At 42.7% G+C, this 26,807-nt stretch overlaps 1 protein-coding gene across 8 annotated transcripts in view; it reads right to left on the reverse strand.

Annotated features, from left to right (window-relative positions):
• Positions 1-1,397: 1,397 nt before the first annotated feature.
• Positions 1,398-26,807, reverse strand: part of ankhd1 (ankyrin repeat and KH domain containing 1) — a 33,779-nt gene continuing 8,369 nt past the window's right edge. Inside the window, exons 3-40 of one of the 8 annotated variants that reach the window (XM_088009701.1) lie at positions 20,839-20,995; positions 20,541-20,703; positions 20,316-20,463; positions 19,996-20,229; positions 19,792-19,886; positions 18,735-18,890; positions 18,372-18,453; positions 17,419-17,610; positions 17,182-17,291; positions 16,953-17,040; positions 16,712-16,839; positions 16,465-16,608; positions 16,251-16,353; positions 14,746-15,008; positions 14,369-14,656; positions 12,910-13,348; positions 12,670-12,809; positions 12,460-12,571; positions 12,229-12,374; positions 11,967-12,109; positions 11,560-11,773; positions 11,244-11,419; positions 10,953-11,115; positions 10,775-10,870; positions 9,262-9,378; positions 8,995-9,163; positions 8,690-8,889; positions 7,396-7,516; positions 7,155-7,284; positions 6,861-7,016; positions 6,569-6,718; positions 4,679-6,182; positions 3,808-4,000; positions 3,603-3,728; positions 2,662-2,913; positions 2,374-2,558; positions 2,117-2,284; positions 1,398-2,030 (exon numbers count right to left, since the gene is read on the reverse strand). In XM_088009701.1, the coding sequence (XP_087865827.1) occupies positions 1,971-2,030; positions 2,117-2,284; positions 2,374-2,558; positions 2,662-2,913; positions 3,603-3,728; positions 3,808-4,000; positions 4,679-6,182; positions 6,569-6,718; positions 6,861-7,016; positions 7,155-7,284; positions 7,396-7,516; positions 8,690-8,889; positions 8,995-9,163; positions 9,262-9,378; positions 10,775-10,870; positions 10,953-11,115; positions 11,244-11,419; positions 11,560-11,773; positions 11,967-12,109; positions 12,229-12,374; positions 12,460-12,571; positions 12,670-12,809; positions 12,910-13,348; positions 14,369-14,656; positions 14,746-15,008; positions 16,251-16,353; positions 16,465-16,608; positions 16,712-16,839; positions 16,953-17,040; positions 17,182-17,291; positions 17,419-17,610; positions 18,372-18,453; positions 18,735-18,890; positions 19,792-19,886; positions 19,996-20,229; positions 20,316-20,463; positions 20,541-20,703; positions 20,839-20,995 (7,511 nt within the window). In that variant the 3' untranslated portion in view covers positions 1,398-1,970. Of the gene's footprint in view, positions 2,031-2,116; positions 2,285-2,373; positions 2,559-2,661; positions 2,914-3,602; positions 3,729-3,807; positions 4,001-4,678; positions 6,183-6,568; positions 6,719-6,860; positions 7,017-7,154; positions 7,517-8,689; positions 8,890-8,994; positions 9,164-9,261; positions 9,379-10,774; positions 10,871-10,952; positions 11,116-11,243; positions 11,420-11,559; positions 11,774-11,966; positions 12,110-12,228; positions 12,375-12,459; positions 12,572-12,669; positions 12,810-12,909; positions 13,349-14,368; positions 14,657-14,745; positions 15,009-16,250; positions 16,354-16,464; positions 16,609-16,711; positions 16,840-16,952; positions 17,041-17,181; positions 17,292-17,418; positions 17,611-18,371; positions 18,454-18,734; positions 18,891-19,791; positions 19,887-19,995; positions 20,230-20,315; positions 20,464-20,540; positions 20,704-20,838; positions 20,996-26,807 lie in introns of all 8 variants that reach the window. The other 7 variants (XM_014971566.2, XM_088009700.1, XM_014971568.2 and 4 more) reach the window with 7 other exon arrangements.

The raw sequence follows: 26,807 nt of genomic DNA on the forward strand, positions 1-26,807 counted from the left end.
ACATCAATAGGCATAACAAATTCAGGGTATAAGGGATAATTCCTATTCACTTACACTTGGTGGATAACTGAACTCTGCTCCCTGACATTGTGGATCAACTTAAGAGAAGCAGCTTCCTGAATTTGGAGAAGGTCGCTTTTCTGTTCTCTGTTGCCATTTCCTCTTTAGAGAGGCCAGCAGGACACCTTGTGTGTATTTATATTACTATTTGTTTGAGATTTTAGATTCAGAAGACTGCTTATAACGTATAATAGCAGGTAAAAAAAAAATTAATGAACTCAATCAAGAGGTGGAGTTTTTAATCATGACTTCACTTTAACAGACAAATAGCAGATTTTAGCATAATGCCAATTTACAATGCAGATTTGATTTATCTATGCTTTTGTGTCTCAGTTAAATATTTCAGTAAAACTTTGTAAGACACACATACACAAGGATTCCCCCCTCCCATTTCTCAAGGGAAAAGTGGAGATCCAAAGCAACTTACCTTTCTTTAAATTAAAAAATAGTTACCCCATAAACCTAATGAGGCATTTTGCTAACACTGGAAAAAACTACTGATAATACATGGTCAGTTATTTTTTAAACTGTTAGGGAGACATTTTGGCAGGCTCTTTTATAGTATTGTTTTAATCTAGTTTATACTTGTAATGCTGCATTTAAGCATTTCTATTTAGAAAGAATGATCACATAACTTGAGAAACAACCAAAATATGGTGCTAAAGTTTTGAAGTTGTGGCCAAAACATTTGCATACCTCTTCATTTGGTTAAATGTTCATGGTTAAGTTTCAAATAATTCCCATATGTTACGTCAACCGGCTTCTGGCTAGATATAGTTACACATTTCTGAAACGGCAGAAATAATTTCCTTTAATGCTTCTTGGAACAAACCGGACAGAAAAAAAAAAATCTCATCTTTTTAAACATTCACACGGTCCAGGTCAGTGGGAAGGCGGTCAGGAAGCTTATTATAAGTGGAGTTTATCACTATCAATGCATGTTCTGCAATCATAAGAAATGTTTTAGGGTGAGTCAAGAAATTCTGAGACTTAAGAGACCATTAGAACCCATGCATCCAGCTTTTCTTTTTCAATGTGGTATTATCAAGACCACGACAAATATGGAATGTAAAACCTGCCGGAAACCACAGAAATTAATTCAGATGTGAACGGGTGATAAAGGTGTAAAATGTTTTGTACAAGTTTGCTTTAGCTACATTTTCACCTAAATTAAAACATGTTGTGTTTGTTCAAAAAGAAGATTTCAACAAGCGCTGCATCTTAGTGGACAGCTTAGCTTTAGGCCAAGAAATAATTATATATAAAAATTAAACACATCCTTTCTATACCCAGGAGTTTCATGTTCAGTTAAATAATTATTCATCAAAGAGCACACATACTTTTCAATCTTTTTATTGAATATTAAGGTAAATATTTCACATTAATACAGGCTACATAAAGTAGAGCCACTATACGACATGAAATTTACTCTCATTTTAACCCTTTTTAGTATGTAAACAATTATACATGTATTTACCACTCTAAAAGGTTCTGATTTCTCTTTAGGTAATCATCATCATCATCATCATCTAGTTCTGGGCCAAGTTTAAATAGCTACTTCATGTTGAGCCCCCTGCAGCCCAAGAACGGTGTATGTGGGGTTTAAGTCAAAATCACTAAACTACGCAGAGAATAGATCCTGTTGAACAGGTGAACGCGCATGTTTGTGTTCGCGTCATCACGACAGTGATGACTGCCGTCGCCGGATTTCCTCTCTTCCATGTTTGAGATAGGCACATCAAAGAATGGCGTCGAGAGAACTTCCCAATTCTTCAACCCCTGCTCCGCACCTTCAGGCCTCTAAAGTTAACCATGTTGGGGCTTTTTTGTTTTTTCTTCGTCTCATTCCGTCTTATGGTATCACATGTTTGCACTGTGGGTCATGCTGTGTGCGTTTGTGTGGATGCCGCCTAGTTGACGTGGTTCAGGTGCACGTTGCCCACATGGGGGGCCCAGGTACCAGGCCAAACCTGAAGAAGAAGAAGAAGAAAAAAAGGACACTGTGTTTTAATTGCTGTAAACTTTAACCTGTAATGGTTGAATCAGCATCACAAACCTGCTGCTGTGGGTCAGAGCTGTCTGCATTGTTGGGGACCACTTTTATGATGGAATTCCATGCGGGGTCACCTGCATGCAAACCATTGTACATTGGACCCCCCGGGCCTTCTGCCATGGGAGGGTGGGGGGTCAGCATGGTTCCTCCGTACAATGACACAGGCATCCCCTGAACAGATGAAACAGGTGATTGGTATAACACACAGGGAGAGGGGGGGAAGTCAGAAAAAAAGGGGCAAATTCTCAGTTGTGCGCCACCTTTTGAAAGTCCATGTAACTGTTGGGCAAATGCTGAGGCTGGTGGTAGCCGTTAGCCGGGTTAGCAATCCCCGTGTCGTCCTGCTCCATGGGCTGGTGCTGGGAGAAGGCCGACTGCTCTGCCTGCAGCTGAGGGTGCATCATGTGGCTGCTAATCAGCGGCTGGGACCAACCAGACATGGCTTCTGCACCAAAACACAAAGTTAAGCTATCTGTTTTGGTGGATAGCACCCACGCCACACTGAAGTCTGTGGTATGGGTTCGCAGAATTCCAGGAGCAATTCTCACCCGAGGCGCTCCCGACTCCAAACGACCAAATGCCACCCTGTCCAACAGAAGCTGTGTAGCTGGTGGTGAGTAGAGGTGGGTTGACGGAACCCGTCTGCCGGATCCTGGCCAGCCGCTCCGTGCCGATGGGAGGCGGGACCTTCCTGTCCTGCTGAGAGGAACTGCCTGGTTTAGGCTGGGGAGGAGGAGCCACGGCTGAGGTGGACAGGGCAGACGAGGACACTGTTGGAGGAGGTGGGACCGGGGATTCACCTGGTAGAGGAAAGACACAAGAGACCGCGACAACAGGTTTATATGTTAATGTATTTCTACAGGAGCACGGCTGCTACTTTTAAACACTGAGGAAAATGATAGCAACTGCAGAAAGCAGATCATAATATTAGCCTAAAGCTGCTCCGCAATATCCGTTTGAAGAGTCTAATTCAATCCGTTACAGCACAACTTAGACTAGGAAATGTTGGCCATCTTTTGGAAATCTCACGATTAAACGCTCCATAGTTACAACTTGTAACGTTACCCATCCTGATTGTACTAAAAGGTCACATGACTGAAGACGGATAAAAACATCAACTCTAATCAGTCTGTTTTTGCTTTGAAATGCTGCTCAACAGCAAAACTGTGTAACAGACTGCTCACTCTCTCACACACACGCACACAGGAAGACTGTAAAGAACTATGAAAGTAATGAGATGTGCTGCAATTATTTTTAGTTGGGTTTATTTGACACGGTTGCCATAAACTGAAGGATTTTTACTACACAGCAGGGCTGTTTAAAAAAAACATTTTATTGTTAAGACCATTAAGTTTCCAAGTTAGTGAAAACGACATAAAACTCTTCTTGAAGAGAGGTCAGAGTCTGCAACGGTACCTTCTTCTACCTAAAGATAAAATGTTCAAAATGCTCGATGCTTAATATTTAACCAGTTCTACGAGGACTCTACCTGATGTAGATGCGCTCCATGGGTGAGGGGAAAAGTGCTGTCGGCTGAACGAGGGCGTGCCAACCCCTGTGTGACCATGCAGATACACCGGGCTGCCAGAGATACTGGTGGGATAGCTGGTCAACGCTGCAGAGAAAAAAGCAATAATTAAAGCAAAACTGTTGCTCAGATTATATTACTCATTAAATAAAAGAAAGACTCCTACCGATTGGGCTGTTGACCATCCTCTGAGAGGCTGACCGGTAGCCAGGGGCTTTGGAGCTCTCTGGAGGAGGCGGGGGCATCATGTTCTCCATCTGACCGATGTTCATGTAGGCTGGCGGGGCTGAATACGACTGCTCTGGAGGTGACCGGGCAGGCAGGTGGCACGCGCCCCACACCTGATTGTTTCCCACCTGCTGGTCATCCAAATATTAAACATCAACACCTTCACACCTGAATTTTAGCACTTGAAATATGATGGGGACAAAATGTATATTTGTACAAGCAGTTCAAGAAAGTCAGAGGGGACGCTCGTGAAAGGCAAAAATGAAATAAAATAAGTGGATTGTGAAATCACAAATAAGCTGTAAAATTCTTACAGGAGTTTTTTCTTTGCATGGTGACAGTAAATATTGAAGCATTGGCTAATATATCCCAACTCCTGATGTCCATTGGGATGGACAGTCAACTTTGAAAAATAAATCCTACAAATTAATGATGGTATTTGAAGTTATTTTGAAAGTATTTTCTATCGCTGCCAATAGTGACAGTGATTTATTATTCATTTTATATTTTTGATGGAAAATAGACACTCCTTCCGTTCTCTAGTTACAGAGCAATGCTCATCTTGTCTGATGCTTGAAGCTCACTCATATCAAGTTAAGATTTAGGACTTCAATGTCATTTGTCAAAAATAAACTAGTCAGTAACAAGAATCATCCTAATCACAAAATCCCTATTTTCATTTAAACCCATAAATGTATCATGTCCATTCCAGTGGACGTTGGGTCTGATGACTGTCAACATCTGTAAGATTAAAAACAAAAGATGCTATCTGTGGTTAATGCTAACAGTGTAGAGGACTTCCAACTCACCTGGTTGTTGTTATCGAAGATGGTGCTGAAATTGAAGAGACCTGCAGGACCGAAGTTGGCAGATATCTGCTGCGGCTTGCCTGTGCTGGCGATGTGCTGCATCTGGGATCCGTTCATTATCCCCAAATTAGCAGAGACCTGAAGGGAGCCCGGCGCTTGGCCTTGGGCCTGGGGTTGAGGGGGAAGGTTTGCAGGCTGGGACGTCTGGCTTTGGGATTGTTTTGGTAGCTCCTGCTGAGCGCTGAAGGGTACAAACACAGACTGCTGCTGCGACTGCTGCTGCTGCTCAGGATGGGAGTAGTAAGGCCCCGGTGGCTGCATACGATGGGAGACTCTGGGTGCGGGAGCTGAGAAGTGGGGAACGGTGTTGTTTGGATGTGCAACATTGTGTGAGTGAGCCGGAGAGGTTCCTGGGGGAAGGCCGGAGCCGGGCTGCAAGTTGTGGAGCGGGGGATGAGCCTCTGTGGATGGTCCAGAGGAAGCAGGAGGTCGAGGTTCTGGCTTGGTGCCTAAAGCTAGAGCAGGGGAAGTGAAGCTCTCGCTGACGGATGCAGGCTGACTCTCGGGTGCAGACGGCTTGTCCTTTCCGGCTGGGGCGACAGGAGCAGCCTCCGTTTTGGTGGGCTGGATCGGAGGCTGGGAGATGGGTCCCACCTGCTGCTGGGGAGCGTTCGCTGTTGTTGTAGTGGACGTGGGATGTGCAGGAGAACCCGTTCCTCTTACGGCATTGCTGACGCCAGTGGCAGCCGAGTTAGACACAGGCGTGACGCCTGCCGGCTTGGGGTCGGGAGCAAACAGCTGCTTCCTGACTGATGACGGGGTGGGGATGCTCGGTTGGAGGTTGTAAGGAGGCGGATTTGGGGTGTGGGGTGAGGATGCGGACGTGTTGGGCACGCTGGTGGTCATGGTGTTGGTTGTCGTGACAGCAGTTCCTGAGCTGGCGGTGCTGTTGTGCTCGCCGTGGGCAGAGCTGGGCTTAGCTTGAGGGTTGTTGGCTCCTCCGTTGTGTTTCGGTGAGCCGTTAGCGCTGCCGGGACTCACAGGACGCACGGGGAAGGGACCCCAGGTGCTGGCCGCTGGAGAGAAGGTGCCCCCGAACTGCGCCATGGGCAAACGAGGGTGTCTGATCTGGTGCATGGTCTGAGCAGCCAGTAAAGCCAGCTGAGGGTGAGCGTACGCCAGGGGCAGAGACACCGGGAACGGCTGCCGGACGTTCGAGGGAAGCCCCTTCCCGATTTTCCCCCCGGGCTGAGAGGAGGACGAAGACGTGGATGACGAGGGTTGGAACGAGACCCCTGAAGAGGCGACCAATGAGCTGAGAGGCTTTGGGCCTGTAGCTGAGCCACTGGTGGTCCCCGTGGTGTTGGGGAAAGAGGCCGAGGCCGCCTTGGAGCCCGGAGCTCTGATGTGATTCCGGGGGATCAAATCCTCGAGCTCCTTGGCAGGGTCCTGGATCAGAGAGTTGATCAACTGGACCGCATACCGTGTCGACTCCGTGCCTCCTCTGAAACAAAACGCATTTCAATCAGAACTAGTTCCAATGTGTGAATTTTACACACACACACTTTACACAACTATGACCTTCCTTTTTCTTTTTTGAAAACGTTGCTGCAAAATCAATAATTTTAGACCTCAGCAATCACAAAGAAAAAAACAAAACCCATCCTGGACGAACTGGTACAGTCCCAGTGCAACGTTTTAGTTCACCGTATTTGTAGTTTTTTGTTTCCATTATCTCAACAGTGTGTAGCCTTGAATCCCAATCAAATCACTTAATTAAACATTTTGATCCTTTAGTTCAAGTTTGACGTGAGCCTAGCAGATTGATCCACTTTGTGTATGTCACAGTTGCAGTGGAGTCCACAGGGTGGTATTTTTATTTTTTTTTACCTGATTGTGATCATTCTCTCTCCGTTTTTGTCCTTCTGTTTGTCCACATCTATGTGAGCGCCAGTCACGTCCTGGATGGCCGTGATGTTGCAGCCTCCCCGACCCATGATCCGGGACACAACTGAGGCTGGTACAGAGAGCTTCTTTGATCTAGAAAAGAAGTTGCTTCCAATCAGATTGCATCTCGTAAGACAGTGAATACAGGCTGAAAACATGTAGCTGCACTTGAAATACAACAGAGATTTAGAGAAAAAAAAACAAACAAAAACAAAACAACAACCTGAAAACTGACCTTCTGACCACCTCTTTCCAGCCTTCTTCTCTTTTCTGGCCTCTCTTCGGACTCGTGAGGCTTAGTTTACTGTTGGGGGAGTTCACCGGAAGAGCCATGGTCTTGAACGGGGAAGGCAGGGAGTTGGAGGAGGAGTCGCCGCTTGTATCTGGAGCTCTGTGACAAAAACAACGCTCACATTTAGTTTCCGTCAACAACGAAGCAATACGATGAAGACATGACCTGGTATGAGTGGCGGACGTAGAGTGCTTAATAGTTTGTGACACCGAGAGGCGGAGCTTGAGTTAGGCTCACTTTTGCATTGGCTTTGAGATGGAAACTGTGACCTTATTGTCCACTTTGGGATCTGTTGGTGGCTGAGGACAGTGTCTCTTCTCTGGGCCAGGCATGAGAGCCTGCGATTGGGTTGCTCCTGAGGAGGGGGCTGAGGAGGAGGAAGAAGAGGAGGAAGAAGAGGAGGAGGAGGAGGCGGATGAGGTGAGGTCAGGGAGGTAGTTGAGCTCCTGACTCTTCCCCCCACTGCTGCTGCTCTCACTGGCGCAGTCGGTGCTGTCCAGGGGGTCTGAATCACTGTTGCCACCAGTCACTCCTCCGCCCCCACCCCGTGGCTCACCGTGGATCTTGTTCTTGTCAGCCTTGTGCTGCGCAAGTGCAACCTTTAAAACAAACCCGCAAGCGTTAAGATTTTATGCAGAAATCCATAGGCAAATATGTCACCGTAATAAAGGTGGGTTCAAATTTTAATCTGTTTTAATCTGACGACTGTTTTGTGGTGCAGGTAATTTACGCTTCTTTAGGACAACAGCCACATCAAGATCTGTGATTTGCATCGTTAAGCTGGGCACAGTAACTACTTTTAATCATATTTTCAAATTCATTAGCATTGATTGATATTATTGAAAAAAAAAACAGGGGAGAAAATAGGAAAAACAATTCAGACAATAAAGAGTTTAATTCATAACAATAAATCAAGACCCATCAATATTCTTATTCACTTTCTTGTTTTATTCCCTTCTTGGTGTTTTATCCATTTTTAATCGGCACTGTTTTATTTTGTCTTTCGCTTCCTTGCAACTGTTCAGCACTTTGTACGGAAATGCTTCATAAATGAAGATATTATTATGTTAAGAATTTATTGTGATAAATGATTAACGGTACAATAAATGCCTGCCCCTATTGAATAAATGAGAATGCCACATAATATTTTGAATGAATCAATTCAAAAGAGAATCTCATTCCTAGATTACGCAAGTGATTTATTTCAAGGGTTCATTTTGTGTTAATATTAATTAATATGGATTACAGTTTATGAAACCCCACAATCCAGTTTCTCCAAAAAAAAAATAAAAAAATATATATATATATATATTCCATGCAATATTAAGCGTAATGTAAACTTTGCACTTTTTCCTTCCACTGAACTTTCACTTAATATACTCAGATGCAGCAATTTTAACCAGCTGTGTTAGCAACAACCTTTTGTGGCTTAGAGGGTGTTAATGTTTGTCTACTAAAGTAATGTCAAATCAGCAATAGTTAGCTTAACATTGCTGTTACAAATCCTGCAAAAAACTGTTTTTGATTTTTCATCACATGTGATCCACAATCATAAAGAAAGATAGAGAAACAAAATCTAAATATCACTAAATATCGCTATATTGCATCTATAGTTTTTAAGTTTCAACCTATTTACTGAAATACTTTTTTTTGATTACATTTTTTCCCCAGAAATTAAAATATCAATTTCAATTTGATATTTCAATATTTTAAACTGAAGTGTCAATTTGAAATTGAATCCTGGCTGAAGGAAAAACCAGAGAAGTGCTCACCTGTGGATCTTGCAATATGATTGGTTCATTAGGTGCAGAATCCTTGGTCTTGTTCTTTTTGTTCTTCCGATTGGTGTTTGGGGTAGTGGCCACACTTGCTCGCTTCTTACCGAACGCTGTAGTGAAAGTGGTGGAGGTGGCAGATATGCCGATGGTGGTGGTGGTGGTCGCACTGGGAGGCTCGATGGGAACCTCTTTTTCTGAGAGACAACAGGGATCGAGGTTAGACGGAAACTAAATATCAACCAAGTGATCAACACCAACCCGATCCAGAAAGTCTCTTCTAGTGAAGGAACAAAGGTTACCTTCGGCTGAATCCTCTTTCTGCTCCTGCATCTCAGAGGACTCCTCCTTGGTTTTCTGCCCTTCCTCTTCCTCCTGCTTCCTCTTTTGCTCCTCCTTCTTCTTCTTGCGCTTCTCCTTCCTCTTCTCCCTCTTGGCAGCCAGCGCCTGCTTCTTGCTCTCCTCCCGAGACTGTTGGACACAACAGAGTTACTTAAAACCTGCTTCCTGCTGTTCCTTGATGGTTTTCTGGATGCTCAGAAATGACAAGACGGCGACGATAAGACTACCTTCTCCAAGTCCAATTCCTTTAGGAGGATGCTAGCGTTCTTGTTGGCCTCTGCCGCCTGCTGGTCTTTTGCTTTGACAATGGTTTCCATGCACTGGTGACACTTCTTCAACAGCTCCTGCAGGAGAAAACTCTGGTAAACAACTCTTTCCCACTCACCACATCCAGCATGAAGATAAACTCTGAAATGTTTTCCCACTAGATCTTAAATTCCTGAAGCTTTCATGTTATCCTACTTCTGTTTCCACTGTGGGGACCAAAACCACGTCTGTTTATGTAAACAGACCAGAGGGTCAATCCAACAGCAGCGCCTATTCACCACTTTGGAAATGTAATAAAACCGAGTTGAAATACAGCCATCATCGTATATTAATCTGTTGAGATCTAGTTTTAATAGCAGGAATATTTCTTCTTTGTTTTCAAATGCAGTTGATAGATGCTGTTATAAAAAAGGATGAACTACCAGTTGCGACAGCAAGGTTCAGAATGCGGTAAAAAAACAAAAAAAGAAGTGAAATCTGACCAAAACGACATTAATCTCTGACTGTTTCACACTGTTTATGATTCAAATGCTGAGTAAAATCAGTCCCCACTTTGTTCTAAGGTCTACCTGTAATCGGTTTGAGGTATGTTCAGTTCCCCGAGGCTCAAAAAAAAAAACAAAGAAAAATTCACCTTTCAGCTACGACTTGTAATTATTTTACAGTTATTCCATCGTGAAACAAAAATAAAACCACAGCACTCCAAATCAAAGAATGTCTGTATTGTTCATACAGACATCGTAACAAATACAGCCTCCTTCCATGTCTCTCAAAGGGCCATAAATCACACGCAGCAAGCATTACCTCCTTACTCTCCAACATAAAAAATGATCGGTTGCCACAAGTGAACGAGAGAGAAATGTTTCGCCATCACAAAAATCCCACACATAATTTATACTAGACATCAGAAGTATGATGTCCCTCCAAGTGTTATTTTGTACTATAATCGTCTACCATGGTGGTCTGATTTTAAGGATTAAAATCAGTTTCAAATTTAATGCTTTTTAAGACAATTGTGAAAGAAATTTAAGACCTGTATCACATCAGAAAGGTACAAAAGAAAATTGCACAGAATGTTTTATATATATATATATATGCGAGACTGATGTGAGTCCTTTTAATCTTTGTCCCCATTTGTCTTCATACCAATATACATAGCAAGGTTATAGTTGCAGCTGCTAGTTAGCAGTAGCCTCAACCACATCAAATCGTCTTCCTCTCCAATGACAAACTTTTCCCTGACAGAAGTCCCACAAGAAAATAAAACCTACAACATTAAATAATCCTGTCACGACAAAATCTAAGACCGATGATTAACTTATTGCAATGACTTTAAGATGTTTTAAGACCTTAATTTTAGATACAGGAAACAAACAACTTTTAAGGATGCGCAGGCAATCTGTATTTGGTTCTCAGAAAAGTTTCCGCTGGCAGAAATAAAACTTTAATGTCCAAAAGGAATTCAACAGCTACCTTGTCAGCGATGGTGGCAATGTATCTCATGCACTCAATGTCGGATGGAAACTGGTTGACTTCCTTCACAAGATACTGCACCACCTTCACATGACCCTACAGATTGCAGGAAAGACTGTTACTGGAGGGTTTGTTAAAGTGACGCAGGATGCCACTGAATGTAGAATAAAGCTCGCACCTTGCGAAAAGCAGCCATGAGTGGGGTGATTTTACGGTTGTCCGCAGCGTCCACGTCGGCACTTGCATGCACAAGGAGCTGAACCACGTCAAAGTGACCACCGTTCGCTGCCAGCCAAAGGGGAGTGTTCCCTTTCTTGTTTCGCACATCAATATGAGCCCCCCTACAAACAGAGCAGTAAGTGTAATAATATTAATTAAAAATTTTTTTTTAAAAAGCTGCAGCACTGCTGCAGAGAAAGAAAAAATTATAGATACTTTTAAAAAGTACGTTGATGAGAGGAAGTCTTGCCTGTTAATGAGCAGCTCACAGAACTTGTAGTGGCCTTTGTCGGCAGCGATGGTGAGGGCGGTGTCTCGGGAGGAAGGAACGGGAGGAGCGTTGACATCAGCACCTTTATCCAGCAGAACTCGGCCCACCTCGGCATAACCCCCAGAGGCTGCCTCCATCAATGGAGTGAGACCGGTCTGCGTGAACAAAGGATGGTCAATGGATGCAAACAAAAGTAGAGGCGAGACAATGATTTCATTCATTTAAAGAGATGGACGCCCAACGAAAAAAAAAAACAAAAACAAAAAGAGGATTAAACGACACTAATGTCCTGTACCTTAGCGCGGTGCTCTACGTTGGCTTTGCGATCTAGCAGCAGACTGACGACCTCTGCTCGCCCCTGGAAGCAGGCCAAGGTCAGAGCGGTGTTTCTGTTGGTCTCGATCTGGGCGTTGATGTCCGAGCCCATATCCAACAAGAGCTTCACTGCCGGAACGTGGCCGTTCATCGCTGCCAGCATCAGAGGAGAGATCCCCAGCTTACTGCCAGTCCTGTGGAAAAAGGACAAACATTTACAGAATGGAACTTTTTCTAAGAAAACATCAGTGTATGGTTGTGGTAGACAGTTTAAGAATGATCAGTATTTAAACATGAACTCTCCAAATATCACAGTGGATAAAAAGTGAAAAGACGGTAAAATCTTTTAACAAGACGGGAATAAACTTCAGAAGTGCATACACTCACCTGGAGTTGATCTCAGCGCCAGCGTTGAGGAGAATCTTGATGATGTTGACGTAACCCCCTGAAGCAGCCAAGCTGAGAGGCGTGTAGTCGGAAACGTTGCGGTGTTCCTTGTTGGCTCCCCGCAGCAGCAGCAACTCCACAACCTGTTGAATAAAAAAAGAAGAAAAGAAAAAAACTCAGTTATGGATTATAGCTGGAGGAAGGAAAACAATATGAACTATAACGTCAATACGCTGTGAGCAGATCTTAAAGGCGGTTTCACCTCCTGTCGGCCCCCTGAACACGCCAAGGAGAGGGGTGTGTCTTTGGTTCTCTCTGACTGAGCCTCGATGTCTCCACCTTTGTCCAGGAGCACCTCGACCACTCCCACATGGCCAGCAGTGGCAGCCAGAATCAAAGGAGTAAAACCTGCGGAGCGCAGAATGAATGCGTTTATTTTCCAATTCATCTCCTCAGCAGAGATTCTCGCCCCCCTTTCTTTGTTCCTCTGTACCTTTTTTATCTCGGTGCTCAATGTTGGCTTGCCGTGCGATCAGGACTGACACGAGCTCCTCATGTCCTCCTGCACACGCCAGCGTCAGCGCTGTGTCGTGGTTGCTCTCCGTCTGCGAGGAGGACGCAGCAAATGTTTCGATAGGATAAATTACATTTCATGCATGTACATGTTACAGTTCCCTTTGAAAAGCACGGCTCTGAGGCTTACGTGTGCGTCAATGTCAACTGAAGGGTAGAGGGGCAAGACGGATGGGGGAGAGGCGATGTTTGGGTTCGTCTGCGTGGGCGGCTGGGACAGGGGCGTGGGTGACGTTGTAGTGGTTAGCATGGGCACGCGGCTGCTCACAGCTGCGATACAGAAACGGGGCGAAACATCCATATAATGCAGGTGTGGTCCAGTCGGAAACTGTAAAATTTAAGTTTTTCTGCCGTAAGCAAATGTCCTCACCTGCCATGATGTCATCCAGTGTGTCTGTGAGCGTCTGCGCAGGTGTAGCCACCATGAGCCCGTCTGGGGCTGGTTGAGGTATCATTCCCGGCCCCAAACCGGCCAGCTGTTGACCCTGACTTTGAGGTTGCTGCCCCAGCATCTGCTGGCCCAACATCTGCTGCCCTACCAGCACCCTCTGCAGCTCTGGGCTGGTGCTTCCTGGGTAGTCGGCGGGGTTGTAGTCTGGCAGCGGCTGGATGGGGACGAAGGCGGCCTGGAGGGGCGGAGGCGGCGGCTGGGGTTGGGTCTGGGGCGAGGGAGGAAGAGGAGGCTGCTGTGGCAGCTGAGGGCCATCCCGGTACAGGATTGTGCCGACCTGAGGGAGTTTGGGGTAGTCGTCCTCTTCTCCATCGGCGTCATCTTCCGACCCCTCATCGTCATCGTCGTCCTCCTCATCCTGAAAGTACAGAGAAAACACCTTAGAATAATTTAAAGTGGTATTAAGAGGAGAGACTCACAGACAAATCGGTCGGCGGGTGGAATCCAACCAGCAGACGCAATGAGCACCTGCTTCGGGTGAAGTGATCAAGATTAACTTTTTTTTTTTAGGGGGATGTTTAAGATGAAGTCAGAGGAAGCACATAAGTTACATAAGAGGTAATAAGCATTTTGTAAACGCACAGAAACGTCTGCAGTTCATTTGGGTTTGTGAGAAACAGACATCCCAGACCACTCAGGTCTTCTGGTTCTGGTTTACTCTCCATCAGAACCAGAACTGAACATGGAGAAGCATCATTAAGTTTTTCACACACCACAAATCTGGAATGAACTTCCAGAAAACTGCAAAAATGTTGCCTCACCAGCAGCTCTGGGCTCGTGCTTCCCGGGTAGTCGGCAGCGACTGGACGGGGCCGGCCCCGGCTATGTAACCGGTTTCATGAATGGTTCTTGTGTTATGTTTTCATGGTGTAAAGCACTTTTAACTGTTTTGTTGCTAAAATGTGCTACACAAATAAATGTGACTAGATGTGTGTGTGTGCTCTGCTCTGCTCTGAGCCTTTAGCCTGGGTTCGTCTTGGAACATGTATAGATCAGAGGTGTCGGAAGCCTATCGGAAATCTCAAAGTTAACCTTAAAGGTCAACATTATGTTAAATACAGACACAGAAACTGCTATTTTGTGATGCTGTCCATGATGATCGATGTTGTAGAATGGCTTGATCCATTTTAAAACGTCTAATTTTGGCTTTGTTTACATCAACTGCTTGCTTGCACACGACCTTTGCTCCCAATGCAAGTAATTAATAACAGCCCCAAGGCATGAAGGCAGGAACATTGTATTTTCAATGTGTCTTATACCAACTCTTGTGTCACAGCTTTTAAAGAGAAACTGGAGTCAGTTGAAGTTTCTGTGCATAAAGGGAGACACCCTGATTGGTCCGGTTTTTAGGTTGTGGCAAAGTGAGTGAGAATTTTACCTCTTCCCCCTCCTCCCCTGGCGGCTGCTCCTGCTCCCCCTCTTTGTTGGCCTCCTCGTCGGTGTCGGAGCCAACCGGTAGCTGACCACCTGTTGGGGTAGGAAGGGGCCCCGGAGCAGTAGCCATACACCCAGGCCCCGGGCCCGGACCCTGATTCTGTCCTGCCTCCTGGTCTTCTTTTAAGCCCTTTGCCTCCATGTACTCTTTGGTGAACTGTTGCTGTGTTTTTAGCTGCAGCTGACGCTCCACCTTCTGAAGCTCCTTCAAGATCTTCTTCTTCTTCTGCACCTGAGTACAAAACAGCCATGTCTATAATTGACAGGCTTCCTTTTGACGGCTTCACTTAAGATTAATGACAGTTTTAGCCGGGACTGTACCTGTTCTTCTCTGCTTTTCTTCAGCTCCTCAATCTTGTCTTTGGTGAGCGGCTCGCCCTGAATGAGCTCCAGCGACTGGAGCTGAGCTTTCTCGATGGCGCTTATTCTCTGGCCCAGTTCGTTCAGCTTTCCCTCCGTTTCCTCCACTATGCATTCCAACGGCGGACACAAGTGGAACGGCGGCAAGGGCTCTGCTTCAGGACCACGACCGACTGCACTGGGGACGCCGGGCTGAAGGGCTGCTTGTCTCTGTTTGGACACCGCTGATTTGAAAAACAGAACAACAGAGATCAAGATTAAAATTACGAAGAAGGGTAAAAGTGAACGAGCACAGCTTAATAAAACCCAGGATTTTCAGCCAACAATTTTCAAACTTTACAGGACTCTATTATTCAAATATCTCAGATTGGTTTTAAGATGCAACATTTCTTTGTTTTTGTTTTTGTTTTTTATTGTATGGTGTTTAGTATGATACACTCTTAGCTTCAAAAATGTACTGTAAATGTTTTTTATGCAAAACTTCATAAGATATGAAGCTGCACTCATTACATCTAAATGGATTGGGACACGTCATTGTGTTTACAGTCAGTTATTCAAACACCCAGGTGTTTATGGCTGGTTTATGGAAAGCAGGTCCACTTAAGTAAATATTATTACTAATGAATAACTAATACTCAAATGTCGGCATGACAAAAACAACAGAATATTCAAGATGGCGTTTCATTTGGTGACAGTTTTTGTAAAGCTTCTTTGCTTATTTCAGGGACTTATTTTTTAGTTTTTTTTCTATTTCAGGCTCTTTAAATTTTATGTTCTTCCAAGAGAAATCCTTTCCTCTGTGAGGCGAGTCGGATTCTCTGTAGAATTTTTTCTTAAAGTATCAGATTTTAGCAGCTTCTCTCCCACAAAAATACAACCAAACAAAAAAACAGATGCTCTTATCAGACATTTTAGATCGGTTTAAAAAATGAGACTAAGTCGGCCAAAAATGTCCTTTCTTTCCAATAAAAGTAAATCTTCTATTCTATCTATATATTTTGTTTTTATTTCATGCTGATTTTTATTTATTCATCTTGTATTAATAACCATATTTTATTTAGAATGAAACAGCTCTCATAGGCGTTATGTATTTTATTGATTTTTTAAAAAAAGTTTTTCTACTATCTCAGTAAGCTTAAAGGGTCTTATAAAATTAAACTGAATTATTAAATTAATTTGAACATTTTAAGGTGCATCATCTCAAGTTTGTCTTCTTGTGATTACTATGCATCTCAAACTGTCAAAACATTAATATGTGCATGATATGATGCTGGTTAAAGAACATTTATCTCAATAAAAAGAGATTCAAACTCAACTGCTTGGTTTTGTTTATTAATTTATTTAAAAAGTGATTGTGTTTTTGTAATATTAATATTGAGAAAATAATAATAATATTGAGAAAAATCTCTTCAAAATGAATCAGAGCAGGCAGAGCCATTCCATAAACCTCTTAAGGGATCGTTTACCTTTGCTCGAGACGGGTGGGGGCGTAGCAATGTTTGATGGGGCTCTGTCGGGTTCTTGAGGGGGCACGACCATAGCGAGAGCTTGGAATGGGACACGAGGAACCTGATGGGACAAAATTATGTCACATTTAGATAGAGGAACATGAATGTGTCGAAAAAGAAGCAAAAAAAATTTTTTTATGGAAAACTTCATAAGATATGAAGCTGTTTATACCTGAGAAGCATCTTGTGATGGGGGCGTGAGCTGGGAGAGATCCGGCGCTGGGACAGACAGAATGTTGTTGGGGTAGTCCAACAGGTAGGACACCACGTTAGTGTGGCCACCTTTAGCAGCTTCTATCAACATGGTTGAGCCATCCTAGAGGCAAACAACATTAACATTAAGAGGTTTTCATTACACTTGGAATCAGAGGAGCAGAGCGAGCCTCGATCAACTACATGTTCAGGAACGAGAGCCTCACTTTGAGCCTGTGTGTGGGATCGGCTCCGTGCGCCAGCAGCAACTCCACCACAGCCAGATGGCCCCCAGCACAGGCCAGGGACACCACGGTGTGATCGTTGTTGGCAGTAGCTCTGTTCACATTAGCACCTGAACAGGAGAAAAAAAACAACAACACAGAATTTATTGGGAAGCCTTGGACTTCTTACACTAAAAATTCAAGAAACACGGTAAATCTGACCAGCGGATAAAAAACAACACACCTTTGCTGATAAGAAACTGCACTGTGCACAGATGTCCTGCCCTCGCCGCCTTCATCAGAGGTGTCCGCCCCCCTTCAGACTCGTGTTCCTGAGGATCAGAGGAATTATTTCAGGTTTGAGGGTGCCTTTACAAAGTAAGGTTTGTTCTTTTCAACTGCACTTGTAGTTTTAAAATCCCAGGATCCCTAAATAACATCATTAAGACTGAATAGGAGTATTGTGAGCGTACCAAATTGGCTCCAGCCTGAAGCAACACATCTGCCACATCAGTGTGTCCATTCTCGCACGCGTACGTCAATGCCGTGTCTCCTGTTGCTGTTGTGGCGTGAACGTTCGCTCCTTAATGGCCGACAAACAAGACGTATTTGTAATTAAAGAGGTGCAGTTGGATTCTTAAAGCAAGATACCAGTTTGTGGCATATGTTTTCTCCAGAGAACGTTATTGCTCTAGCTTTTTATTGCTCACCGGCAGCCAGCAGGTATTTCACCAGCTCCAGATGGCCCTCCTGCGCAGCCTCCATTAGAGGAGTGGAGCAGCCCAGCTCAATGTCGGCTCCTGCTTTGATAAGGAAGTCGGCCACTTCCAGAAAGCCTCCGCAGCAGGCCAGAGTCAGCGCCGTCTCCTGGGTCTCCTCCGTCTGGGCATTGATGTTAGCACCTGGAAAACACGTGGAAATGGTTGTTTAAAGAGAGAAAGAATGAGCTGGGCCTTGAACGATAAATCGGATTAATTGATTATTGAAATGATCAACTAATTTAGTGACCAATTAATCATTAGCTAGAGTATACAGACTCAAAAAAGGACATTTGGTGTCAATTTTGGATGCCTTTAATAACTATTTCTGTATTGTAATTAAGCCAAAACTATACAAAAAAATATATTCACTTTTTTTTTACCCAAAACTCCTCAAGCACTCGGTTCAGATTTACCAAAGGAATGCTACGTTAACGTGTTTGTTTTAGGTCTTAAAATGTTTATTTTCTTACTTAAAAAAGGGAATTTAATAATTTATCTGCATTTTTTATGTATTTCTAACATTGTATAAAAAAGGCATAGGTGGTTAAACGAAAAGTCTGATAAATGTGCCACTTTTTAATCCAATTAATGGTCAGAATAATCGATCACTAGAACAATCGCTAATATCAATCAATCAATTTTATTTATAAAGCGCAGCTCAAAGTGCTGTAGAGAGCAATAAAAACAAACCCACATAAGCAAACAATTACCCATCCCACATGGAAAAACACACAACTGCATGGGAAATGCACAAACTACATATAAACAATCCGACCCTCTTTCTTTAGAATTCATCACTGATCTGATTTTCTGTTTCAAAGTATAACACCTGCCTAATATGACACAAAGTGGGGCCTGGATGTCAAAGCTCCATTAAACAGATATTAGAGGAAGTGTCCCACCTTGAGCCAGCAGCAGTGCTACCATCTCCTCATGGCCTTCTCTTGCTGCCTCCATCAGGGGAGTGTAGCCCTCATCATTCACCTGGAGACAAGCCGAGGATGAGGATGGACATTATGATTGGACTGATTTTGAAACTGGCAGTAAGATGAAATACTCCACACTCCAAAATAAGATGCAATTCTTCCAACAATTTCAGAGATTCTCACTCGCATTATTTTTTAGATAATTTTTTTTTGTTCAACTCTAGTACTAGGTTATTTCATCATAAATACATTTAAAAAAAATCCAACTTATGTAAGGAGTTGCACCATCAAAGAATTAAAATGTACAACTTTTTTTGTTTTAGGATTATTTCCTTGTACCTCCTCCAGGTTGGCGCCTCGTTCTATGAGCAGCGCTGCGAGCTCCACGTGTCCTCCACAAGCCGCGAGGGTGAGAGGTGACTCGAAGGAGTCAGCTGGCATGTTGACCTGCGCACCGCTGTCCAACAGCAGCCGCGCCACCTCCACATGGCCGTCCTGGGACAGCGAGACACAGAGGATGTAGAGATAAGCACCTGAATAAATATGTACGAGCATGTTCCAGCTCGGCTGAATCTGGCCAATTTCCACGGCGAAAATGTCACTGTGGACGTTTGAAACAAGGTTAGATAACCTAAATTACAGTTTCTGTTTAGTTTTATCATTTGTGTTGTTGCAGCTACGAAAACATGGGAGATGCTGTCAACGTTTTAAATATTCGATTTTATTATGGTGTCCAATTCTATCAGAAAGAAAAAAAAATGTTTCCAAGTCAAAATAATGACCTTTTAAGACTATATACATTTAATTTAAAGACCAGAGTAAAAAAACTATCCATATTATATCCATAGTTTGAGCTGGTTGACTACATATTTGCCGTTTTAGCTAAATTTAAAGTACATGTTGAGGATTTTGACTTCTGCTGCTGGATTTTCTGAACTGACCAACTACAGGACTTTTGCTGTTCCTTCGCATCCTTCTTGACTAGTAACAGCCTTGACAAATCTCCTGATGGGCCAGTGAGCTCTCGGAAGTGATGGGTCAATGATTAGCGCAACAGAGTCCACAGTGATGTTCTTCGACGATGTTTGCCACTTCGGACGGGTCTGGAGGTTCGGCAAATAGTTTGTGGTGAATTGGATAACAGTATACATGCATTATACACTCAGCTTTATGTTTGAAAATCCTGCATGCACATTAGGAGGTAGTTGTGGTAGAAGCAATAACATAAACTGAAGCTTGAGACATTTTAAATTCTGGATTTAGATTAATTAACAGCTTTTTAAGACCCGACAGAATCACTGAATAAAACTCAATGAAAAAAATAGTAAACAACCTACGTTTTACTAAACATTTAACCCGTTTTAGTGTCTGGTTGAGGTTTGGGTCAGATGCTCACCATGCAAGCCTCCATGAGCGCCGTGTGCATCTCGTCTGTTTTATGCTCCTGGTCTGCTCCAGCCTCCAAAAGAAAGCGAACCATGTCCAGATGACCTGGAATTTAAAACAAAGTCATCAATTCAAAGCATTAGGTAGCAAAGTTTTACAAGCAGTGACTAACAGGACGCTCATTAACGATACAGAGACATATTTGGGTCCTGACCTTTGTAGCAGGCGAGTGTGAGAGCACTCTCCTTGAACTCATTGGAGTGTGTGTTGATGCCGGCGCCATACTCCAGGAGCACCCTGGCCACCTCCACGTGGCCCGCGCTGGCTGCCTCCATGAGAGGCGTGTGTCCGTTCTCGTTGTGGTCCTCGATGTTCGCATCCTCTTTCAGCAGCACCTTCACCACGTCCACGAAGCCACCGGCGCACGCGTACGTCAACGCTGTGTTGCCTGGAAGCCAAAAACAGCGTGAATCCTCAAGAAAAATGGGAACTAAAGCTTTTCTTGGGGGGGATGGGGGGGTCAGACAGTTTTACCTGTGGAGGACTGAGCGTTCACATCTGCCCCGTGGACCAAAAGCAGTTTGACGATGTCCACGTAACCTCCGCTGGCAGCAGCCATCAACGGTGTTATGTCCCCCTTGATGCCCCGGTCCTCTACGTTGGCGTGCATTGCCAATAAGACCTGTTGACGAAACGTGAAATCATGAGGTGAAGAAACTCTGACTGAAGGCTGTCGGAGACACAAAACCCGTTTCATACCTGCGCGAGTTCGTAGTAGCCAGCTGAGCAGGCGAGGCACAGGAGGCTCTCCCCCTCTTCCGTGTGCTCGTTGACGCTTCGTCCCTCGTCCAACAACTTGCGCACAGCGTTGACGTCCCCATCTGAACACGCTTCTGCTAAACTACGGCTGAAAATAACCAGACTGCTACAATTACTGCCACGGTGACAGGTGGACACACATACGCCTCAAAGAAAAGAAAAGAAGAAAAAAAACAACAAAAAAAAAACACCTGCATTTGAAGTGTACGGTCTGTGAAAAAATGGCCGAGATACATACTTGTCGGCTTGGCCGGCGTTGAGTGTGTTTTCAGCTCTCATTCGGGTCAGGGCGGCGGCTGCCTCGTCCAGCGCACAGCTCACGGACGATGTTAGTCGCCGTAGCACCTCGGGGTCTGCAAAAGCTTTACCATCGGCAGTGGACAGTTTACCGATGCCTGCCGAACACCAAGAAGGCAGAGGTGCATAGGGCAATGCAAACCACAGGGGGAGCAGAACCACACCAGACCAGATGAAGAAGCAAGTCCAGTCCAGCCAATCCAATCCAGAGTTAGTAGCAGCATACACAAACAAGATGGAGAGAAACCCACACATAGAAAACACAAACAAGCACTTGTTAATTTGGCTCAACATATCCTGTCACTACTTTCAATGCAGTATCATGTATGAATACTTTTTTCCCCCCACAATCTAAAGCATAAACAATCTTCATTTACAGACAACTGTGTAATGAGCTTAAAAATGTGCCAAAACTACAAGGAAGGCAGTGAAGGAAGAAGATGGGCAGTTTTTTTTTTTATCATTTCTTTTTCTCAAAAACTCAGGTTAAAGCCATTAATGGTTGAAGAGAAAAAAACATCTTGTGTATGAATTTTAGATGGATGAGAGGAAGAACGTAAGGGGGGAAAAAAGGAGGAACTAGAAGTGAAGGTAAAAAGTCAAAGGAATATTAAGAATTCAAATTACCATGAGACAAAAATGCGCTTGTGACTGTTTGTTATGAAAAGATGGAAAAAGCCAAAGAGGGAGAATAAGAGGCAAAAACACAAGAGAACAGAACTAATTTGATAACTTAAAAAAAAAAAAAGTCTCTTTCTCTTTGACAATGACATGTTTGAGTTTAGGTTTAACAGGCAAGTTTTACAATGAAAAGAAAATGTATTTCTCATAAGAAGCATCTTCATTTGTCGATCGGATCTGAGCTTTCCGTCCTGGAAGTTGAAAACACGGCAGGACAATATCTGGGAAATTGATCGTTATCGCAATAACTGTGTGTGCAAGACGCATAACATAAGGAACTGCTAGGACTGCAATAAATATTAGCTAATTAAGCATCATGCATTCAGGCTCTCTGCCAGTAGTTTATTTGATTACATTTATTGTTCATTGCATCATAATTGGATTTTTTTTTTTTTTTTTTTGCAAAGAAGTGATAGGTGGTAAAGTAATTATGAACCAACACCAAGTTGTTTCAATACCAAAATGACTGTCTGCCATGCAGCGAATGCTAAAATATGTTAGTGGAATTTTATCATTTGTTTACTCATGACAAATTGAGCCATGATTGCAACATTCACCGGTATTGTTGCATATTGGATCCTTACCTGAAAACCTAGCCTCGGTTTGAAGTGTTTGTGACTAAAAGCAGAGTTTATATAGTTCTGAACCCAAGACTTTCCCAGCAGCAAAAGGGAAGCATCTCCTGGTAATTATAGTAATTAGAGAATTGTTTCTATGAAAAGCTCCGATGAAAACTTACATTTGATTTCGTTTCTTTTTATTCCCAACTACCTGTAACTGGGCTTGTAAAAGCGTATACATTAATATTATAAAGCTAAGTTTTTTGTAAAAAAAAAAAGAAAAAAAAAAAAAGAAAAAAGATGAGACCATGATAAATCATTTACAAGCATTTTTCCAAGGTAATTTTGTTTATCTAACACATTTGTTAAATATATACCGTTAAAAAAATAAGCAATAACTTGCCTGTTCAGCCTTTAGCTAATCCTTTGACAAAACACCCTTTGATGCGAGAACACTCTTCTTGAATACATAACTATCAATTATAGCGAAACTGACTGCCAGAAAAGATTTCACCAGTTTGACCAGAATATTCCAGACACATTCTCAGTCTGTAGAAAGGTAAAACGGTATCAAAATTATCTCATTGTGCATATGGGAATCAGTCTGAAAAATCCACAGCATCACATTTATGCTATGGCACAGGGAAGACAGTCACTTTTAATTTGATAAAAAAAATTATAGGATATTAGTGACACTTCAGAAACTGGAGGCTTCCACAAAATGATGTTAAAGACAACACCAAAACTTGTTAGGGAGGCTGCCAAGTAAACATGACTGAATGAGCAGGGCTGTAGACGGACATTTCCTTTCAACTTTGGCTTAAATTTTCCAACACCTTGTGGGAATCTGTGTTATAGGCTGAAGAAACCAAATTTAAACTTTTGGTCCATTATTTCCCAATCCAAGTTTGAAACACAGACAAACACACACACACAAAAAAAATTCACCATTTTAAATTACCATGAGAGCATCACACTTACAGTGAAACATAATTGTACCAGAATGGTTAGTTTTCTTCACATGGAACTGTAGATTTTTGTCTGGGTAGATGAAATCATCATCAGCTAAAGTACCAGGTCATTTTGACAAAACCTTTAAATGTCTGCTATGAAAAAACAATAACTCCATTGGACAAAAGCTTTGGAAAGGTTAAGCCAGAGTTTAGATCAAATTGGACAGAAAAAAAGTGTAGAAACACCCAAGAAGGGCTGTATCTTCATATTTGGCAAGGTAGAGAGGGCAATTGATGTCAAAATGTGAAATTTTGAGACTGAATGCTGAAATTCAAAGGTTCTTCAATAAGGTGTAAAATTTAACGGTGTGCAACTGGCTGACTGAATGTTTCAAAATTCCCAGAGGTTAGTTTTTCCCCCCCCCCCTCTGTTTATTATGTGACACATGAGGAAAATAATTTAAATGATTCATTAGGAGTCCATTTTCCTGTTACATACAACAGGACATTTAAGCAGGGCTGTGCAGACTTGAGAGTTGCTTTATGTTTGCCAACTAAACTTTACTTGTTTATGCTTCACTATTTTTAGTAGAGCAAAATACAGCCTGAGCTCTCACAGAAGACAGCACTCGAGTGCTGCAGAGATTTTCGGTAAGCTTTGACTTGCTACTGGCAGCAGCTGTGAAGTAAAAAAACAACTTGAATAACAATGCATGTGCTGGCAGGTTACTAAAATGACGGCATTTGAGGTAAACCAACCGAGATACCAACAATGAAACTCAATCAGCCTTTAACAGAGGTCATTAAAAAAAAAAAACATCTGCATTTAACCTTTTAATGAAAAGCTAAGAATGTAAGATGATTATTTGAACTAGTGCTTTTTAAAAACATCAAGTCACCATTTTATTTATTTCATGGAAATCCATTATTAAAAATACACATTTACGCAGTGTCTTCAAAAGCCATTTACATGCAAAGCGTCCCCAGGTCCCACATCTTAGCTTTAGTTTAACAGCAAGGACACTGAAACATCTGTTTTAGCTTTAAAAGCCCTATTCAGTGAGTGTTTACCCATAAGCAACCTCTACACCCATAACTGTCATATTTACATTGACAACACGAGCTTTGCACTGGGGGAAAAAAAAAAAAAAAAAATGCCAGGATGCGAGTATATAATGCAATTCAAAGAACAAACCGACATCTACAGCAGTAAAATAAGACATTTTTGCACTTTTAAGTTTGGAATGCTCATAAAGCTGTCAAACTAGATACTATGGTAATGATAAAAAAAGATTCAATTTAACCCCATGTTAAACAATTAGGTCTGAAAGTTCAAGTTCTACTAGGCATTTGCGATCAGACTGTTGAGCCAATGAATTGTATTTTTTCTTCTGCTTTTGGGACAAAAAGTAAAAGTACTGCGTTTTAAAGATCCATTTTATTCTGACTGGTAGAAATGGTCTGCTGTGTGCCGTCTAGTCACCTCTTAGAGAAAATCTGACCTTAATTGTGTGAAATCAAACTGAGGTTTAATAGAAGCGTCATGAAAGGCAGATAATGGCAGGAAAAAAAAAAAAAGCGCAAGCCTAGAGACTAAACCTTGGGGTCATAGGTTAGTGGTGCTCGTCATTACATAAGCCCATATTAACTGATACCTTGCATGAGCTGCGGTTAAGCCAAGCTGTATTATATGGAGATTTGAAAACACTGCAGACTCCTGACTGGTAAAGGGGTCAGGGTCCAGCCAGCTAAATATGAAATTCACATGTAAAGAGTGTATATAATATAATAGCTCATAAATATTACACATTTCAAACAGTCCATTGCAACATTTAGAGTGTCCACAAAACGACTGCAAGTAATGATTAAATTAATACATGATTATTCTAGAGATTAATTGGATACAAACACTGGCAGAATTTGAACTAAGCCACTTAAGCCTTTTTAATACAATATTAAAAATACATAAATATGTAGATGAATAATAAGTTTATTTTAATAAATAAAAACATTTTATTGCAATAACATAGCATTCTTTAGTTTAAGTGAATTTTAACCAGGTGAATAAAAAAAACAAAACAATCCCACTTGAGGAGTTATGGGTAGAACATATTCACAGATAACTTTTTTTTTATCTTAAATGTACGTTTTGTACACTGTTGGCTTAATTACTGCTCTGAATATGTTGGGATTTTTTTTTTGTCAATAAATCACCTTTTTTTTTAATCTATTCCAGTTAATTAATCGATTACTAAATTAGTTGACAACTATTTCAATCGTCCGTTCCAACTAATTGTTTCAACATTTCTTTTCTCCCCAAATATCTGCCCCCCATTCTTCTCAGCATACGTGGTTCATAACGAGATGCGTCTATAAGTGGCGCGGTATTGCTGTGGCTGAAGAGACTGTCAAAGTGTAAAATATGTGACACTACAGCCTCGTGCCAGTCCACACAGCTGAAGGCAGATCCCAGAGGAGTCAGTGGGACACCAATCTGTGTGCCGCTGCCTTAATGTCCAGCCTTCGATCAGCTGCAGCTTAGTGAGCAATGAGCTCTGACCAGCAGTGGGTCTGGAAGCAAGAAGCTCCATTATCGTCTATACTGGTGAATCGCTCCCCTTCCCAGACTGTGCCTGCCGTGAGGCAAAGCAGATCTGGAAGAGCCATCCACACCGTTCCTATCGTCAGAGCTATAAAGGCGCAGAGAAGAAGCTACAGCTTCAGCCCGGTTATTTTAAGTCACCTGCACATAAATGTGTTTGTGGAAATACGCAAGTTGACCAAATAAATATGAAATTTCTATCGGCCATATAAAACCGACGAGTCAAAGTCGATTCAAACATGAAATCCGATCCGGTAAACGTGTGGCTCAACTTATATATTCACTGCTATATTTAAATGTAAACGTCATTTCTCTTGAATGCATTTCGGTTTACCGTCTCGCGTTCATGTCAGACTGCGGCGGCGCTTGCTTAAGACACTGTGGTCTAATTTAATTCGACATGGTGATAGAGACAGCTGATGGTTGTCAGGAGCGCAACAAGGCACGGCAACGCTGTAGAGCCGCAGTGTGTGCACACAGGGAAGCAGGGTTGTGTTCCTGCAGCTTCACACATCCTGCAATAAACAGCTGATCCGCCCAGGTCAAGGGAGAACTGGAGTAAAATTAAAGGGTAAACCCACATCAGCCTGAAGCATATCCTAGCTTAGCCTCGATACAAAAAAAACCTAATAATCTACCACAGACGGATCCTTTCCAAATAATTAAATTTCAAGGCGTAATGAGTAATAAACAATTTTCCAGCTAATTTAGGCCTTATGATATTAAAATTTATCTCTAATTCTTTATTAGTACCAGCTGTCTATTTTTATTATTAATACAACACTTCATCTCAATGACTGAAACAAAATCTGGAAAGGAATTTGGACTAGTGCACACTTCCCCTCCTTGTTCCCGCATGCATGTGTGGCCATATGCTAGTCAACTGGAAGTGTAATCAAATTTATCAGAATGAATGCAACTTTTTAGGCTCAACAAGACTTGCCTCAAGGAAATATAATATTTGCAGTAGATTTCCAAAGATCTGCTGCTGTGGCCACAGAGTTGGAACAGGCAGAACGACTTGACTCAAACTCGTCGCTCTCAAAGCATCGCGGTGCAAAATACGCAGAAAAAGTGAAGTATTCACTGGACTTCTGTAGGGCTAAACAAGAAA

This window comes from Poecilia mexicana, unplaced genomic scaffold (genome assembly GCF_051168715.1).
Source record: "Poecilia mexicana isolate PSO_F unplaced genomic scaffold, ASM5116871v1 scaffold_10, whole genome shotgun sequence".
In the NCBI taxonomy this organism is placed as follows: domain Eukaryota; kingdom Metazoa; phylum Chordata; class Actinopteri; order Cyprinodontiformes; family Poeciliidae; genus Poecilia; species Poecilia mexicana.